This window comes from Electrona antarctica, assembly GCF_951216825.1.
Source record: "Electrona antarctica genome assembly, chromosome: 14".
Taxonomy (NCBI): domain Eukaryota; kingdom Metazoa; phylum Chordata; class Actinopteri; order Myctophiformes; family Myctophidae; genus Electrona; species Electrona antarctica.
In genome coordinates this window covers 39,763,674-39,783,264 of record NC_136795.1, presented here as the reverse complement: position 1 = coordinate 39,783,264, position 19,591 = coordinate 39,763,674, and the positions used below count along the sequence as shown (strand labels likewise).

General features: G+C 42.0%; 1 protein-coding gene across 1 annotated transcript; it reads right to left on the bottom strand.

The window, feature by feature from the left end:
- Positions 1-2,228: 2,228 nt before the first annotated feature.
- Positions 2,229-17,410, bottom strand: LOC306937323 (uncharacterized protein). The gene is made up of 7 exons (XM_079521015.1): positions 17,369-17,410; positions 16,176-16,352; positions 11,660-11,809; positions 10,276-10,425; positions 8,691-8,786; positions 8,043-8,135; positions 2,229-6,947 (listed from the first exon to the last, which is right to left on the bottom strand). The coding sequence occupies exons 2-7, from the start codon at positions 16,318-16,320 to the stop codon at positions 4,384-4,386; spliced, it is 3,198 nt and encodes a 1,065-aa protein (XP_079377141.1). The 5' UTR covers positions 16,321-16,352; positions 17,369-17,410; the 3' UTR covers positions 2,229-4,383.
- Positions 17,411-19,591: the final 2,181 nt, after the last annotated feature.

The following is a 19,591-nucleotide window of genomic DNA, read 5'->3' as shown; positions in this document are numbered from 1 at the left end:
CTATGACAAACTTTTCAATGGTTTGGGCTTGTTTTCTGTGACTTTTTTGGTTCCATTTTTAAACTTCTGATCCAAGATGGCCACCGTTTATCAGCTTCGAAAGGTACATTTTTCAACATTGTCATAGAACCTTCATAGGCTCTAATGAAAGCTCTGCTCAAGCTTATGCCAGTACAACTATTCAGTACAGTACGCAGGTCATCTCAGAGGTGAAAAGGTCAACATATGTAGTTGACCTTCGTCAGTTGTTGTTACTGTATACTGATGACGCTTAATTTGTTATGAACGACATAACCTCTTCCCACATTGTTCACACTAGAAAGGCTCAGCATGGATGCGCTCGCCGCTGATGCCTCTTTAAAGTATGTGAATGAAGGAAACTCTTCCCACATTGGTCACAGCTGTGAGTCTTCTCTCCAGTATGGAGAGAACTTAAGACCTGGAGGCGTGATCAATGCCATTTGGCTATTCTGAGTGGCCAAACAGCATTGACCACGCCTCCAGGTCTTAAGTTAAGTAATAAGACCTGGTACTTAAGACACGCATAATACTGCCCTGAGTCTATACATGTCCTGAAATTCATATCTTGCCATGACTAAATTATTCAACCTTTTGTCATTTAGCATATTTGCATAAATGGGCTGAAACCCATAAATAGCTATTATATGTTTTGCTGTACCTTTATTGAGAAGGATCTTACAGTCTAAGTCTGTTTTGATGTCCATAAAATAATGTCTTGTTATAATTAAGTTATGCAACCTTGATGCTTTCAATCCTGCACTCCCAATGTGTTCACCAGTGTTGCTCACTATATTCAATGGATGCGCAAGGAGGAGAAGGTAAGGATACGATCCATAACTGATAAATATAAGATTAATCTTAAAATCGCCCTTTGACGGGTTTTTTAATATCAATTGATTACACTGTGTCCTGTACGTGGTCATAACACTGTGGTGAACAAAGAAATAAAATAAAATAAAAGAACGGGAATGGAAAATCCGCTGATCTTATGCTGTCTATGGGGACGAGATTCTTAGAACGTATTTATATCGTATATTATATCTGATTCTTCTTTATAGACCAAAAACAAGCTTGATTTGGGCTCTTTCTCTAAACGATTTGATCCTAGCTTACAAAAAGTATGTTTTATGGCAGCCGTTAAAATATCTGATTTTTACTTCCTGACTCTGAATTTCCGGTCAAAGCAGCTTTCAATTTAAGCGCCTCGCCCATTGAGTTATGTGTGGCGAGTGTGCCGCTCTGAGCCACCACTAGATGGCGGTCATTGAGTTAAGGTCTATATATTAGATTATTGCAAACGCAATGAGCACTAACCATAGACATATATACATAGACGCCCCTTCCGGCTCTGAGGCGTGTGTCAAAATTGAAGGCACTATTTTCCCGACATTCCTTGCGAAGAATAGCGGAAGCAAAGCGGAAGCTTGTCAAGCTTCCGCGTGCGTAACATAAGTCCCGGAAAAGACGCGCTGTGATTGGCCAGTAGTCACTTGAGTGACAGCGAGAGACATGGAGGAGTCAAATGAGTTACGTCACTTGGGAAGCGACGCAGTCGCCTTCAGCAAATGCCTTCAGCACTTCTAAGAAAGCTGCGGAGAACTGTTGCTTTGTGTTCACTCTTTAATGTTTTCTGTTAGTAATCTAATCCCCCCTGGCTCTGATGTTGTATTGTTAATAACTTTGTTGTTTGTGTTTGTTTGTTTGTCTTGTTTTGTAATGTATATTGTCATGACTGTTATAAAGATTTGTTAAAAAAAAAAAAAAAAGCCTTCAGCACTGCACTTCCGCCTTCATTGGGATACACGTCGCTCCAATGAACTGCAGCGGCAAATGAGGCGTCTATGTATATATGTCTATGGCACTAACTATGAGACCTAGCAGAACATGTCTGTGTGTGGTTGTCTCATTCTGTAACACCACCCGCCCGCCACCAGAGGGTAACACACACAAAAACACTTAACTTTAAAAAAAAACACGCATGCACACATACACACTAAAAAACATTTTAAAAAAAAACGTAACTTTAAAAAAAATCTTAAAAAAGTACGTAATTTATTCGAATTGTTGTTATTGCAATTTACGAGCTGCGTTCGCGCGTCTTACTTGTTAATTACATGGTTTCTTTTCGTTTCCAGAAATTCAAGGACAAACATGATCTGAGAAAATAATCCAAAGACCACATCACAGCCGTCATCCAAGACCGGCTCCTGATAAATATACTTCTTGTCTAAATCCTGATTAACAGCGAGTCACTGTTTGTGTGCACGCGTGCATGTTTGCGTGCGTGTGTGTGTGTGCGTGCGTGTTTTCTGAACACAGGATTCCTATACACAACCATGATGTATCCAGTCCACTAATCATAGTATTTCCATTGATGTTGAAATCTTTGCACACGACTCACTGTTCACTGCTTCATCAATCAAAAACTACAGGTTTCATGAACACCTCATAAAAGCCGACATGGTTGAAGCAGTATCCATGAATGTACTGTATGTTGTACATACAGCTATTTATTTGAAACAATCTTTCAACTAGTACAGATACAGAAGCCTTTCAAGAAAATAAATGCCTTTTTTTCCCCATAACTCTACAAAACCGATCTTTCATTATTAAGAATTGTGTGCATTTCTGTGGAGTTTCAATGTGTCAGCTTTGAAATGTATAGGAAAATAAAAGATAATACACAGTATATCATGTGCCGATTAAATGTTTGAATATAATGACATTTATCTTCTTGACATTCATTTAAATGTACACTGTAACATATTGTCTGTTGCATGGCAACACAGCAAATGAGTAGAAACACAAGAATGCAAAATGAATATTTTTCATTCAATCAAATGAAATACTTATGTTGAAAGTATAAATTAGCATTACTAATTTACAATGTTCGACTCTAAAGCCCAAACCACTTAAGGGTCGGCTTGGGACAAAAAAGGTAGGAAGGTAAACCACACCAATGCAACTCATTGAGTTGCATTGGTGTGGTTGACCTTAAAAAAACGTTTTGTCCCGACCCTTTGGTGTGGTTTGGGCGTCCCGACCCTTTGGTGTGGTTCTCTAGTTGAGAGCTTCAAGAGACTGAGGACAATCTCTCCGTCGAAACAATAGAGCTCCGAAGTCCTGACGTCACTGCCCTCTACTACCAGTAGAGGGCAGTGAGCTCAAAGGTTCATGTATGGTTTTATAAGCATTGTACTCTCCATAGGGGGATTTTAGATCGCCTCATATAAGAACTGTGTTTGAAAAATAAACCGATCACCCCGGCCTTTTCACTCATATGGATATGAAGCATCGACTGAAGGTGGAAATGTACAAATATACCCAAAGAGTAACAAAATAAGCGTTAGAAACGAGCCAAACAACCCAGAGACTACATTTCCGGGTAGGCTGCTTCTGCCCGCAGCCCGTCGCACAACAGAAACTGAACGTTAATTACGTTTATTTTTATTTTTATTTTATTGATATATAATGTATCGTGGTTAGTACGAGTCGAGTCACCACCAGCTGAGCTTACGTCAACGAGGAATCTCAGGAACGCAATATGTTGACAGCTGGGCGTGACGTATATGCTCAGCGACATTGCATTCATATGTAGTTTCAAGGCTTTTGCGGTCACATTAATTCCATTTTCTCTAGAAACTGGCTGTATCAAATATGAATGGACATCATTAACGACGCACAGCCACTCCCCTGACAGAAACGCCGAGGTGGTCGGTTTATTTTTCAAACACAGTTCTTATATGAAGCGACCTAAAATCGCCGTTTGGGGATCTCAATGCAAATAAACAAATACATGAACCTGGAGATTGACGACCTCTACTGAAAGTGACGTCAGACTTCGGAGCTCTATTGGGTGGAAACAATTACGTTTTTTTTAAAGAAAAAACCCTGCATCACAGAACCAATCTAGGGCAATCAATCAACTCTTTAGGCAGTCCTTCATATTGGAGTCTTTTGTATAATAGCAAATTGAGCTCCCATGCCAAATCCAAAATGGCTACCATCAGCTATGACAAACATTTCAATGGATTGGCCTCGTTTTCTGTGACTTTTTTGGTTGAGGAATTCATAATTGATGTTCATTTATTGATTTAACCTGTTTTTAAACTTCTGATGCAACATGGCCACCGTTTATCAGCTCCGAAAGGTACATGTTTCAACCTTGTCATAGAACCTTCATATTAGGCTCTAATGAAAGCTCTGCTCAAGCAGATGCCAGTACAACTATTATACGAAGTACACAGACGTCATCTCAGAGGTCAAAGTCAACATATGTAGTTGACCTTCGTCAGTTGTTACTGCATACTGATGACGCTAAATTTGTGATGAACTACAAGACCTCTTTCTACATTGTATACACTAGAAAGGCTCCTCTCCAGTGTGGATGCACTGATGACTCTTTAAAGTCTTTGAATAACGGAAACTCTTCCCACACTGTTCACAGGAGAAAGGCTTCTCTCCAGTATGGATGCGCTGATGACCCTTTAAACTATTTGAAGTAAGAAAACTCTTCCCACATTGTTCACATGAGAAAGGCTTCTCTCCAGTATGGACATGCTGATGAGTCTTTAATTCTGTTGACTGACGAAACCTCTTCCCACATTGTTCACAGCAGTAAGGCTTCTCTCCCGTATGGAGGCGCTGATGAATCCTTAAAGTATGTGGATGACGGAAACTGTTTCCACATTGTTCACAGAAGTAAGACTTCAATCCAGTATGTAATTTCTGGTGTGTCTTAAGATGCGAACTTTGGGTGAAACGTTTCCCACATTGGTCACAACCGTATGGCTTTTCTCCAGAATGCATCCTCTGGTGTGTCCTAAGATGCGTACTTTGTTTGAAGCGTTTCCCACATTGGTCACAGCTGTAAGGTTTTTCTCCAGTGTGATTTCTCTGGTGTGTCACAAGAGAAGACTGTACGGTGAATCTCATCTCACATTGGTTACAGCAGTAAGGCTTCTCTTCAGTATGGATGCGCTGATGATACTGTAAAGTGTTGGAATGACGGAATCTGCTCCCACACTGTTCACAGTAGAAAGGCTTCTCTTGAGTATGGATGCGCTGATGACTCTTTAAATTTTGTAAATGACGGAAACGCTTCCCACATTGGTCACAGCTGTAAGACTTCTCTTCAGTATGGATACGCTGATGACTTTTTAACTGTCCTAACCAACTAAACCTATTCCCACATTGGTCACAACTGTAAGGCTTCTCTCCAGTATGGATGCGCTGATGATTTTTACATTTTGATGACTCACTAAACCTCTTCCCACAATGTTCACAGCTGTAAGGCTTCTCTCCAGTATGTATTTTCTGGTGTTTCTTAAGAGTTGAACTTTCGGCGAAGCATTTCCCACATTGGTCACAGCTGTAAGGCTTCTCTCCAGTGTGAACTTTCTGGTGTTTCTTAAGACGAGACACTTGAGCAAATCTCTTCCCACATTGGTCACAGCTGTGAGGCTTCTCTCCAGTATGGATGCGCTGATGATTTTTACATTTTGATGACTCACTAAACCTCTTCCCACAATGTTCACAGCTGTAAGGCTTCTCTCCAGTATGTATTTTCTGGTGTTTCTTAAGAGTTGAACTTTCGGCGAAGCATTTCCCACATTGGTCACAGCTGTAAGGCTTCTCTCCAGTGTGAACTTTCTGGTGCATCTTAAGACTAGTCACTCGAGCAAAGCTTTTCCCACATTGGACACAGTGATATGGCTTCTCTCCAGTGTGAACTCTCTGGTGTACCTTAAGATCAGCTACTCGAGCAAACCTCCTCCCACATTGGTCACAGCTGTGAGGCTTCTCTCCAGTATGGATGCGCTGATGAATTTTAAATGCTCCTGAATCACTAAACCTCTTCCCACATTGGTCACAGCTGTAAGGTTTTTCTCCAGAATGTATTTTCTGGTGTGTCTTAAGATGCGGCCGTTGGGTGAAGCGTTTCCCACATTGTTCACAGCTGTAAGGCTTCTCTCCAGTATGGATGCGCTGATGAATTTTAAATGCTCCTGAATCACTAAACCTCTTCCCACATTGGTCACAGCTGTAAGGTTTTTCTCCAGTGTGAATTCTCTGGTGCATCACAAGGTTAGACCGTGTTCTAAAGCTCTTCCCACATTGGTCACAGCAGTAAGGCTTCTCTTCAGTATGGATGCGCTGATGATACTGTAAAGTGATGGAATGACGGAATCTGCTCCCACACTGTTCACAGTAGAAAGGCTTCTCTTCAGTATGAATGCGCTGATGACTCTTTAAAGTTATTAAATGACGGAAACTCTTCCCACACTGTTCACAGTAGAAAGGCTTCTCTTCAGTATGGATGCGCTGATGCATCTTTAAAGTGTGTGAATGACGAAAACTCTTCCCACATTGGTCACAGCTGTGAGGCTTCTCTCCAGTATGGATAAGCTGATGAAATTTGAATGTCCCTAGCTGACGGAAACTCTTCCCACATTGGTCACAGCTGTGAGGCTTCTTTCCAGTATGGATAAGCTGATGCAATTTTAATGTCCCTAGCTGAATAAACCCCTTCCCACATTGGTCACAGCTGTAAGGCTTCTCTCCAGAATGTATTCTCTGATGACCCTTTAAAGTGTGTAAATGACGGAAACTCTTCCCACATTGGTCACAGCTGTGAGGCTTCTCTCCAGTATGGATAAGCTGATGACATTTTAAGTGTCTTAACTCACTAAACATCTTCCCACATTGTTCACAGCTGTAAGGCTTCTCTCCAGAATGCGTTCTCTGGTGTGACTTAAGATGCAGCCGTTGGGTGAAGTGTTTCCCACATTGGTCACAACAGAAAGGCTTTTGTCCAGTCTGAATTCTTTGGTGCATCTTAAAATTAGTTTTTTTGGTGAAGCTTTTCTCCGACTCTTCACTCTTCAGATGTTTTTGTTTCTCTGGGCGCAGGGCAGAACAGGTATCTGAGATAGAAAACAATGACAGATTAATTAATGAATTTCCAACAAATTAAGTTCTGGGTCTCCACCTCTTGATTATTATCCAATTAAATGTTATCATAGTAGCCTATGTGTGACCATAAAAGTGGCATAATGTTTTCAGGCTGCAGCTAAATATTTTTTTTCCTTATTAAGCATACAAAAGGCTGCTCATCTATACTACCCATTATGAACGCAAGTTTGACAATGTCGTAGCAGTGCTAGCCAAAATAAATCACACCCAGTGTGAAGTGAGTCGTGCCTTTGAGTTCATTTCATTAAGCTATATGAAGCACTAGAGGAACAATGTTAAATCCCTGTCCATTTATTTCTAGGCTGCTCAACAGAGTCACTTGAAGGCAGTATTCAGATTGATATTTGATGTGTTGGCGCTGCTATTCAGGCTGTACTTAGAGCAATAGATCACCGAAGTCCTGACGTGACTTGCTCATCCCCTGGTTCACAGAAGTAATTTGTCTATGGAGAATAACATTGGGTCATTTTAAAATCGTTCTTCACACAGCATTGAACAGGCTGTATAGAGCCTTATAGTTGCATTTTCGAATAGTATCACAACTTTGTCATAATTAAACTCAGACAAAGTAGATGCCAGCGTGATACTCTGCCTTTAAAAGTGCCAAATTATTTTCAGGCTGCATGCTGTTGTTTAGTTCCTCATTCCATTAGTTACCAAGTGCATAATTGTTATGATTTTTTACATGCCTTTATGGTTGTTTTTAGTATGTTATTTAGCTCACCCAATAGTAACAGAATCCATTGAAAAATCTCTATACATATACCTACCGGTATACGTATCTAATATGGGTATAAGGTTTTCAAAAAGCTGTGCAAACGCGTTGGGCGTGCCCCCTAGTGGTCTGTTTGCACAGCTTTTTGAAAACCTTATACCCATACCTAACACCACGGCAAAATTCAAAAGCCAAATCTTTACAAGTTAGCCCACAGCTAAACGTACGCGAATGAGTACTAATATGGCCAATACCTCTTGTCAAGGCTTACCTACCCTTCGTGGCCACACGGTGGCAGGTAAAGAGTTAAAAATACCATCCTTGTTCATACCTGAGGCAGGGAATCCTAGGAAATCCTCCTCATCACCTTCCTCTTCAAACATGTGGAGGATCTGTTTGTGTAGTTCTCTGTCCATGGCTTCACCTGGACCACATGGAAAACAAAACATCATGGAACGTGTCACATGATGTGTCCCACATGGAGCCAAACACATACCCTTACTAGTGAGACATTCATACCACCGTGGCTAAAGAAAATGCAAATAAAAATGATGCCTTTAATACAGCATGTGGCACAAATGCTGCACACTACTATACATGGAATCTGTTCATATTTTAACATTTTCACCCCCCCCCCCCCCCCCCATTCTCTTTGGTATTAAACAGAGATCTTATGATCTTAGTGGCAGTGCAGTCACAGGAGGGCTGTGGCCTGGTTGCCACAACAAATAGGCAGGACGAAGGGCAGTTTCCTACTGATCCGGTAGGCTATGAGTAAAGTCGGTTTTGTGTCATATAGTTTTTCAATACCATTACCTGACATCAGTGGCACTACATATATTATCATTGTGATAAAAATAATTTATTTCTGTTATAATAATCCTACAGTGAAAAGTTGAAAAGGCAACAGCCCTACAACTGGAAGGAAGGCAGGAAGGAAGTGCATAAGAACAACCGAACAAAACAGCATGGAACTTACTGACATCCTTGCAGTCTTCAGGTTTATGTTTAATAGAAACAGTGGCTGGAGCTGGAGGACTCATCTTCACCTGCAAGCTGGACTGTAGAGACAGGTCTGAAATGAAGGAATAGAATAAGGACTTTGCTGGACCCTTTTCTTTGATTTGACATCACAGATCCCTTACATTTGGACCTTCCTGGTTGTCCTACGAACTGTGGCGATTTGTGGAGCATCGCCACTCCCGTCCACTAAATATGTTTCTATTCAGTTTAGTCACATGCTGCTTCTTTTCACCAGGCAGGGGGGAGTTTCCCCGGTTGGACATAGCACGTGGAAGGAACACGTTATTCCAACCAGTTCCTCTCCCTTCCATCAGGCTGGCCAGGGGGAGGCCAGCCTGATGGCTAGCCTTCAGATGCTATAGCTGGCTATAGCATCTGAAGAAGCTCACAGTGAAATGCGTTATGCTAATAAATCACTGTTCTCTGTTCTGCATCTCTGTTCTCTGGAGTGTGCACTCCAGAAAACAGAGATGGAAGGCACATACTTTTTTACATAGGCCTGCTGCCTAGCCTTGCAACTCCAATTTTTTTCTTTTTTGTGGCTTTCGCCTTAGGGACAGACAGTAGGCTGACAGGAAATGGGGAGAGAGATGGGGGGAAGACATGCAGTAAAGGCCGTCGGGATCGGGAGTCGAACCACTGCCAGACTGGATTACCAGCCAAGGTGCCTGGACCACTGAGCCATGGCCCAGGCCAACTCCAATTTTTTTAAAGGGGAGTTTCGCACAAGCTGTTTTCTTACCGTATATGAAGACACGTATCCATTCGTCACTGAAAAACATACCGAGCGTTCCATACCAAATTAGCGGATTTAGCGTCCGGGTGGATCAACCGCTAGAACACTTATTCAATCGCGTGATTTGTTTTAGTTTTTGTTTACATCTGTTGTAGATTATATGACAGCAACACTCCATGCAGTGTTGTTGCTGCACTCTTCCTGTTCTACGTGGGCTGACGTTAGACCCCTCCTACGCTTTTCTTAAAATATCCATATTATCAACATGATTTTGTAAAAAACGGAAATTCCCCTTTAACCGAATACATGCCGCCACCAGATGGCTCCACTCAGGAGCCAGTGCCAGCATAATGCACAAAAATGAGACTCGTGAGAGCCGTGAACTCACTCGGTGAACCGGAAGTGATAACCTTCCATTTCATAGCTTCACTCCGGGCCACACATCTTTGTGAAAACCTAAAAATTCAATAAAATATTATTAAAAAAAGATGCTTTAGATCTGTGTGTGAAGGCTTTACAGTTTACACCACAAAAGTGGCATATTTTGGGGGGCGGCAGCCTGAACTATGAATGATAACACCTATATGTAACACTCACTCAACTCGAGGACTGCAGTCTTGTGAAGTTCTTGAATACATTGCGATAATGGTCTACATAAAGATGAGAAACAATCCAAAATCCTGTTTGGTTGACTTCTGTTGACTGCTCCACAGTCAGTCAGTGAAGAGCATCCATAATCCTACTCTTTTGTATAGCAGTATGTGGTGTTATGTAAATGAATCAAAATAAAGTATTTTAGACATACCTATTCTGTATAACTTGATCACTGGGTTCAACATGGTATCACGTGTTGATGCTACAACTCTGCTCCTCATTCGATGTTTAGATGAACACTTGTTGAGATGAACTCTAAGCAGTTGGGTTCCGTCTTTGTCATGTTTTCCAGCTAAACAGTCTGTTTGTGGACAAAAGGACAAGGACAAAAGTTAAACATTGAAAACTTAACCCATTAAGACCGGAGGCCGATTCTACAAATGCCTTTAAAATCAGTAGTAGCGTCTCAATACTAAATGCCGGTTACTGCACGTTTAAAATATTAATGCTTCTAAAGACTCACGATCATCACATTAGCTGTAGCAGACGGTCGCTATAGCTGTTTTGGGGGGACCGGAAACTGCAGAGTATTCCATGGGAAATAGAACGAGAGTCTATGGTGGCAATAGCCAACAGCGTCCGGGGGTTTCAGTGGCCATGAATGAGTTACAGCGGATTATGTTTGAATGTTTGGAATCGTAACAGCTGAAATCAATAATCAGTATTTCATGTCAAGGCATAGCTATGTTGTCTTCCGGGTGGATCAACCGCTAGAACACTTATTCAATCGCGCGATTTGTTTTAGTTTACATCTGTTGTAGATGATATGACAGCAACACTCCATGCAGTGTTGTTGCTGCACTCTTCCTGTTCTACGTGGGCTGACGTTAGACCCCTCCTACGCTTTTCTTAAAGGTCCAGCGCCCTATGTTTATTTATTTTTTGTCAATATCCATATTATCAACATGATTTTGTAAAAAACGGAAATTCCCCTTTAGCCGAATACATGCCGCCACCAGATGGCTCCACTCAGGAGCCAGTGCAAGCATAATGCACAAAAATGAGACTCGTGAGAGCCGTTAACTCACTCGGTGAACCGGAAGTGATAACCTTCCATTTCATAGCTTCACTCCGGGCCACACATCTTTGTGAAAACCTAAAAATTCAATAAAATATTATTATTAAAAAAAGATGCTTTAGATCTGTGTGTGAAGGCTTTACAGTTTACACCACAAAAGTGGCATATTCTGGGGGGCGGCAGCCTGAACTATGAATGATAACACCTATATGTAAGACACTCGCTCAACTCGAGGACTGCAGTCTTGTGAAGTTCTTGAAAACATTGGGATAATGGTCTACATAAAGAGGAGAAACAATCCGAAATCCTGTTTGGTTGACTGCTGCTGCGGATCGGGGGTTCAGAGTAAAAGCGGCCATGTCTTTCCGGCACCCCAGAGCTCCTATTTTGAAGGAATCCCGGCGCTGATTGTGTTAATGTCCACAGTCAGTCAGTGAAGAGCATCCATAATCCTACTCTTTTGTATAGCAGTATGTGGTGTTATGTAAATGAATCAAATAAAGTATTTTAGACATACCTATTCTGTATAACTTGATCACTGGGTTCAACATGGTATCACGTGTTGATGCTACAACTCTGCTCCTCATTCGATGTTTAGATGAACACTTGTTGAGATGAACTCTAAGCAGTTGGGTTCCGTCTTTGTCATGTTTTCCAGCTAAACAGTCTGTTTGTGGACAAAAGGACAAGGACAAAAGTTAAACATTGAAAACTTAACCCATTAAGACCAGGGGCCGATTCTACAAATGCCTTTAAAATCAGTAGTAGCGTCTTAATACTAAATGGCGGTTACTGCACGTTTAAAATATTAATGCTTCTAAAGACTCACGATCATCACATTAGCTGTAGCAGACGGTCGCTATAGCTGTTTTGGGGGGACCGGAAACTGCAGAGTATTCCATGGGAAATAGAACGAGAGTATATGGTGGCAATAGCCAACAGCGTCCGGGGGTTTCAGTGGCCATGAATGAGTTACAGCGGATTATGTTTGCATGTTTGGAATCGTAACAGCTGAAATCAATAATCAGTATTTCAAGTCAAGGCATAGCTATGTTGTCTCCGCCTACAGGAAATATGTTCGCTGCGACCAGTTGACCCGTCTCTGAATGCGTCTATAGCGCGTTAATCTATTCTACGTCCGAGCATAGACATGGTAACGCCCCGCCTGCCTCTGATTGGCCTACAGACACTCCCCGTCATTCCCATAGAGTAACTAGAAAAGGTGCCCCTCGGGGCACAGGTCTCCACCAGGGCAGGTCAGGTTGTGGCCTCCTGGTGGCGCTTTAATAGACCAATGTGAAAAGGCTGACATTTGGATTGCAATTGGATGATTTGAGGAATTTTGTTCCAAAAATGTGTTTTGCAAAAATCCACCTGTTGGTGGCGCTATAACAGGCCAATGTGAAAAGGGTGGGAGATATTCCTCAGCCTAGTAGGAAAGTCTGTGAAAGATTCCATGTAAATTGCACGCTCCGTTCATGATTTGAGGCTTTTTGTTCAAAATGGGCCAATCCTGCAAACTTTGAAAGCCAATGTTAGCCAATTAGGATGGAATCTGAAATATCAGACAGATCCGTCTTGAACGCGTATATCTTTTCTACGTCCAAGCATAGACATGGTAATGCGACCTCTGATTGGCCTACCGACACTGCCGGCCTTACCAGAGTTTCCTCTGAGGTGGAAGATACATGCTGGATTGTCTGCCGCGAGGTTACTCCGTGGTGGGAAATAAATAAATAATACAAGTACGATATATAATACAAGACAATGACAGCTTGGCACGCACGACAGTAACTTTTATTTTTGTAGAAGAGGCAAACTAATATTGTTTATGCCGTTGGCCTGTTTATGTGTAAACTTGAAACATTATTGTACTGTAAAAAGGTCTCTTTTCCCTTGATCTTTTTTAGTATAACAGTATTAGTTTACTATAATTAGATTAATACCTTGATCTTTATCTTTTTTAGTATAATAGTATTCATTTACTATAATCAGATTAATACACGATAATCGACATAACACTTTAATTTAGAACACAGCAAAAATCAAATCATAGTAGGCCTACATACGTGTTCAATCAATTATTCAATCAAAGCAAATGGCACAAACAATATTAGTTTGCCTCTTCTACAAAAATATAAAGTTACAAGTTACTGTCGCATTTTGCCATTCTCTTGTATTATTTCCCACCACGGAGTGCCCTTGCATCTCGGAGGACAGGCAAGACGGACAGACTGGGCAGTGTCGGTAGGCCAATCAGAGGCAGGCGGGGCGTTACCATGTCTATGCTCGGACGTAGAATTCAGTATTTAAGTCCGACGTCATTTTGTAGTGCTACGTTACGTCCGGGTCCAAGTGGCACCAGCTCCCGTCCGCATCTCATTGTAAATAGAATATCTAAACGCGTGAATCCTTTTACAATGACGTTATTTTTCAGAAAGGAAGCCATTGAGGGTTAAAATGGGTCTTAATGCTTCCAACTCGAGTAGAATTATTAATGTTTTGTACAAGTTTCCATGACAAAAAAAAATATGATGTGGAGACAATAAAGACTATCATTATTGTTGAAGGTGGTAACAGTCCATTTGCTCAGTAAAACATTTCGGGGGCATATTTAGAATGTTTGCAGGCTTGAGTATGTTGAATCTAGTTTGCATTAATTAGGATTTAGTTGACACAATGAAATAAAATGGCGATATTATTCCGTGTGGGGCAGACGGCCTGTCACAGCCAGATTTGGGAGAGCAGCGCAGCTTTGTTGTTGCGAGGAAAGCGGTAAAATGAGACTTTCGTGGTTGTTTTCGTCTCAGATTTAGTCCGACGGAGCGTCACAGTATAACTCTATGGGGACACAAAAGCGTATATGGGGACACAAAAGTAGGACCCGGAAGTATCTCACGTGCTCGCGCTCACGTCACAGCTAAAATACTGAATAGATATAGAGACACACGGGGACTAGAAATTTCACGCCCCCAAATGAGACAGCGTCCCCACTTCTGGTCCGTTGGCACGGATACTGCAGGCCAGCCCATAGAAGTCCATTGAAATTCAACTGTAGTTAGCCTACTTTTAAAATAATATGAAATGAACTGAAGACTATATTGATTTGAATAAAAATATGTTTCCAAATGTATGAAGTGTCTTTGTCAACATATATTGTTGTTTTCTCAATAGAGGATGTATTTCACATTTAATTTACCACTTGAATGAGTTACCCATAATGTTAACGGAGCAGAGGGTTGACGGCAGACAGAGAACCTGTCGCTTTTACGGGACGTCACTGCCTTTACGAGGCTACGAGCGCCGACTTTGAAGAGTGGAATTCTCAATATACATCCCGATCCTGACTGACTTTGTTATTCATGTCTATATTTTGAACATGTCACAGGCTTACTATATATGTTCTACCTACCACGGAGCTCCGACGGTGTGTTTTACCGCTGTCAACTTGTTTTATAATTAACTTTGCTGAATAGTTGCATGGGAAAATAACCCAGCTAAATGGAGGAGTGACATCCTGACATTTTCAACTACCTAGTGAATTCTCCAGATGAGTATTAATAATAGTCTCGCAAGATGTTGTTTAGATCATTTTCAACAAATACATAGCATATAAAACGAAATACAACAAATATATCTGGGTATTGAAAACCTCAAGGGATGCATCCGTGACGTATATACCGTGCGACCACTTTGACTTGAGATTTACAATGCTAGCACTTTTCACAAACTGATGGAGTATATTATAGTACATTGTAGGATGTATATTGAAATGGCAGGTATGTGACATTGAAAAGGACAAATTAAACATATGGGACACTTTATTAGAACACAAAAAGAAATCGCTATAGCCTCAGTAATGAACCAGTGAAATTAGGGTATTTTATGATGCCTCTCATAGGGATTGCATTGGCAGCTGCAGTACGGACCAGAAGTGGGGCCGCTGTCTCATTTGGGGGCGTGAAATTTGTAGTCCCCGTGTGTCTCTATACGCGTCTTGAACACATGACTATAGAGATAGTGTGTAACGATTTGCGGGATATTTGGACAGATCGGAGGAGTAATATAAAAAAATGCGTTTTTCAAAAGTCGGCCTCCTGGTGGCGCTATAACAGGCCACTCTGGAAAATATGGGGCAGAGGTTCATCGTTGGCATCCAGGGAGTGTGTGTGCAAAATTTGGCATCGACCGGGTTAATGGTGCCGGAGATTAGCTGGTGACACACACACACACACACACACACACACACACACACACACACACACACACACACACACACACACACACACACACACACACACACACACACACACACACACACACACACACACACACACACACACACACACACACACACAATAAAAGGATAGAGACCGAACCGGAGCATTAGCCCCCCCCCCCCCCCCCCCCCCCGCTATTCATTTCAATGGAAGTTGCTCAGTGGCGTTTTGAAGCACCCGGAAGACTGCCGGAAGTACAATTATAACTCAATGACTCGAGTGAGTGGAAGTTAAGCCCGGACCTCAAATTTGAGGTCCTGGGATGACGCACATTACACACATGACGTCATGAACGTCCGTCCACCTCCATGAGCGTGCTGCAGTTCCACTTTTCACCAGTAGGTAGTGGCAGCTTCAACGCTGGATAGCCTTACTGGGGGCTTGGTCTTTCCCCCATGGTCTCACCAGACTGTCCTCTGAGAATGACAGCTTGGCACGCACGACAGGCTGCAGCCTTGTAACTCACTTGTAACTTTTATTTTTGTAGAAGAGGCAAACTAATATTGTTTATGCCGTTTGCTTTGATTGAATTGACTATCCAGACTATCCAGCATGTATCCTCCACCTCAGAGGAAAGTCTGGTGCGGCCGGCAGTGTCGGTAGGCCAATCAGAGGCAGGTGGGGCGTTACCATGTCTATGCTCGGACATTTTTGTAATGTGCAGGAGTCTCTTCTATTTGTTTTATCAATAAATACAACTATACAAGACAACGGAGATACAATGGAGATGTGGCCTCCGTTACAAGCACGCACCTGGACTGTTGACGGATTCTTCAGCTGTCATTTTCATCAGGAAGGCCACCTGCTGCCGCTCGGACATGGGGTAATACTCGGCCCGGATCCCTGGCATCTCGATACCAAACGGTAAGCCTGCCTTCCGGGTGTTAGCAGGCTCCATTTGAATATGCTTCTGCACTGGACCTTCCTTCTCTGTGAAGAGAGAGGGAGGCAAAAATTAACCACGTCAAGCTTACTGAGCGGAGCAGCACATACATGATGCAACACATGCGCAAACGTCAACAGAACCAGTAACCTGCTTGATTGACATTGTTGTGGATTCGTGGAACCCATAATGGTCCATTTGGTTTCATTTTACACTCTCAAGAGTTAAAGATCTACTAAGAGTCCATTGGTTACCACCTCTCCATCATTTAGCTGGGGACGACCACCTTCCACCTATAACCCCCTCAACAAGGACCACTGGACCCACTGATTTATGCAATACCTGTTGTACTTGTCAGAATATCCATTGTAGCTACCTGTTGTCAGAGTATCCTGTGCGGACATACTGCGGACTGGACTTCATTTTTACATGAACCACTTGCATTGCATCCCTACAATGGGGCGAACATTAGCTGAAAATAGCAGATCTACAAGCTCACTGTGAGCTTGTAGATCGGCTATAGTCAAGTGCAAGGGGAACCCTGCTGAAGCCTTCAACCAAATCCAATGCATAGCCCTAATGCCCTTTGCTGCCATTGCATTAGAGCTATGGACCAGAGTCAGAGCTATCCAATACCCAACATCTTGGTCACTCACTCACTCAGACTCCAGCATGGAGGTATTTTGGTGAAATTGGTGACCTGCCGAAATATGTGACCATCGTGTGGATTTCACATATTAACTTGCTGGAGTGATCGAGTGTGATTGACCGAGTGGCCGATGCCTATTGGAATTTGGCTTCAATGGCTAGGCTAGCGAAAATTAGCATGTGGGTTGTGGTTATCTCATTATAATGACCGCTGCCTAATCAAACCCTCTGAGCACCACCAGCTGCGCCCCGCTTGATTTACTGCCGTTTCCAACATAACAGCCATGTAAACACACACTAGTGACACACAATGTAATTTACAGCTAAACATTGCTCTTAAAAATGTTTTTGAAAACATTTGAGCGAGAAATAGACGAAGCAGGACCCGAAAATGGATTCTATTTGATCAACTCACTTCCTTGTTTTCTGACAGTGCTGCAGCCCTGCAGCTGGGCAGACGCAGCCAGCGCGAACTTATGGAATACTTTTTTTGTTGTGTTTTGGGTCAATGTATTAATTTATGTTAGTTAGCCATGTAATAAGCGGGATGATATCTGACTAGGTGGTCATTGTCGGGATATAATTTCCCTGTCGGTGAATTATCTCCCGACAATGACCACCTAGCCAGATATTATCCCTTACTTATGGCCTATAAACGGCATAATACACACAACATTCTCTGCACATAACAGCGAAACATTCATGAGTTATACAATATGTCAACAAACTTACTTTTCACGAACGCACTCATTGAATGAACAATGAAGAGGTGACTGGGTGAGACGCAGCCGACCGACTCTCAAAGCACTAAATCCACTTGGTGCTGTGGGGGGTTGGTAAACAATAGGGGGGAAAATCACACCCGTGTGAAGTGAGGGGCGCTCTTATCATACCGTTAAGGGATACGCATACTTCAGTTTTAGGTGATAAGCTACTCACCTTTTCGGTGGGAACATTTTCACCTAAACGATGGTTTTGATACTAGACGCTCATAGTCACCTAAACAGTGGTTTAGGCCCGCCTCCTTCCGGAGAGAGCCAGGGTAAACGTGGTGATGTTGGTTGCGTATGAGTTGCTTATCAACGCAGCTCAGTGACATCCCAACCACTGCAGTGTTCACCTTATCACCTAAAACTGGAGTATGTGTGGGCCTTTAGCCTGCCCTACATCATCTCATTCCGGCCATTCACATCCTATGTCCAGCTTTTAATGTTTGTGTCTACACTATGATGTCAAAATAACGTTTTTGCTACTCACCAAAACAAAGGCGAGTTGTGTCATTAGAAAGCCTACTTTCCTTAGTGGACGCACTCTGAGCCCCCCACCACACGTATAAACTGTACTTTGTTTCCACCGGGAAAAAAATACTTTTAGTTACTCCGCTGCGCCCTCTACCGATATTGCCCAGAGAACTGCCTCATAGAGAATATTTTTCCTCCGGTGAAAAAAAATCCCTTTCTGGCCAAAAAGTACAGTTTATACGTGTGGTGGGGGGCTCAGAGTGCGTCCACTAAGGAAACCCATAACATCCTATATAAGGAAAAATAGTCCAAATTTAATAATTCTTTAAGTAGCATGTGACATATGAAACTAGGGGGTTTTCATGATTCTGAATCCATTCCAAGCATTAGTTTTGCACAAAAAACACTCCTTGTGGGGAAAACGGCCTCACAAACATGATGAGGTCAGCACATTTGGTCAAGTGGATATGGCCTAATTTAGCCCAAGGAGTGTTTTTTGTGCAAAACTAATGCTTGGAATGGATTCAGAATCATGAATCATGAAATAAAATGCCCTTACTATTAGAGCTATGGACCAGAGCTACCGGTAGGCTATGTCTAAAATAATTTAATTTGATTAATTTACCTAACATCACTGCTACACAGTATCATGTATTATGGAGTAAAGCAGACACACACACACACTCTCTCACACACACACACACACACACACACACACACACACACACACACACACACACACACACACACACACACACACACACACACACACACACACACAATGACATTTATCTTGACATTTTCATGTAAACTACACTTTAATATTGTCTTTTGCATGCATGACATCAAAAACATTACAGCAAATTAGTAGGAATACAAGAATGCTTGAATTGGTCTTACTTGGGGCAGAGAATAATGTTCAAATAAATGAAATACTTGTTGACAGCACAAATTAGCATATTAATTAAAAAACAATCACACTTGTAAAGTTTGTATCTTGTTCTACTGTCTGAATATGTGATGTGAATATGTGTCTTTTTGTATGTCTGTTTTTAGTGCACTGAAACAAATTCCAATCAACTCTGTTGACATGGCAATAAAGTCTTGAATCTTGTGAGAGGCACTCTTATCCTCATACATCATCACATTCCGGCCAATCACAATTGGCGTCCGCACTTTTAACTCACTTTTAAGCCCTCAGCCAATCAAATCATCGCTATGGGGTACACATCCACACACAAAGTTATAGACTAAACGCTTCGCTCTCAACTAGAGACTGAGGACAATCTCTCTGCCGTTGCTGGTACAACTTGGTGGAAACAAGTGTTAAAAAATAACCCTGCATCACAGAACCAATCTAAACTCTTTAGGGCAGTACTTCATATTGAGGTGGTGTT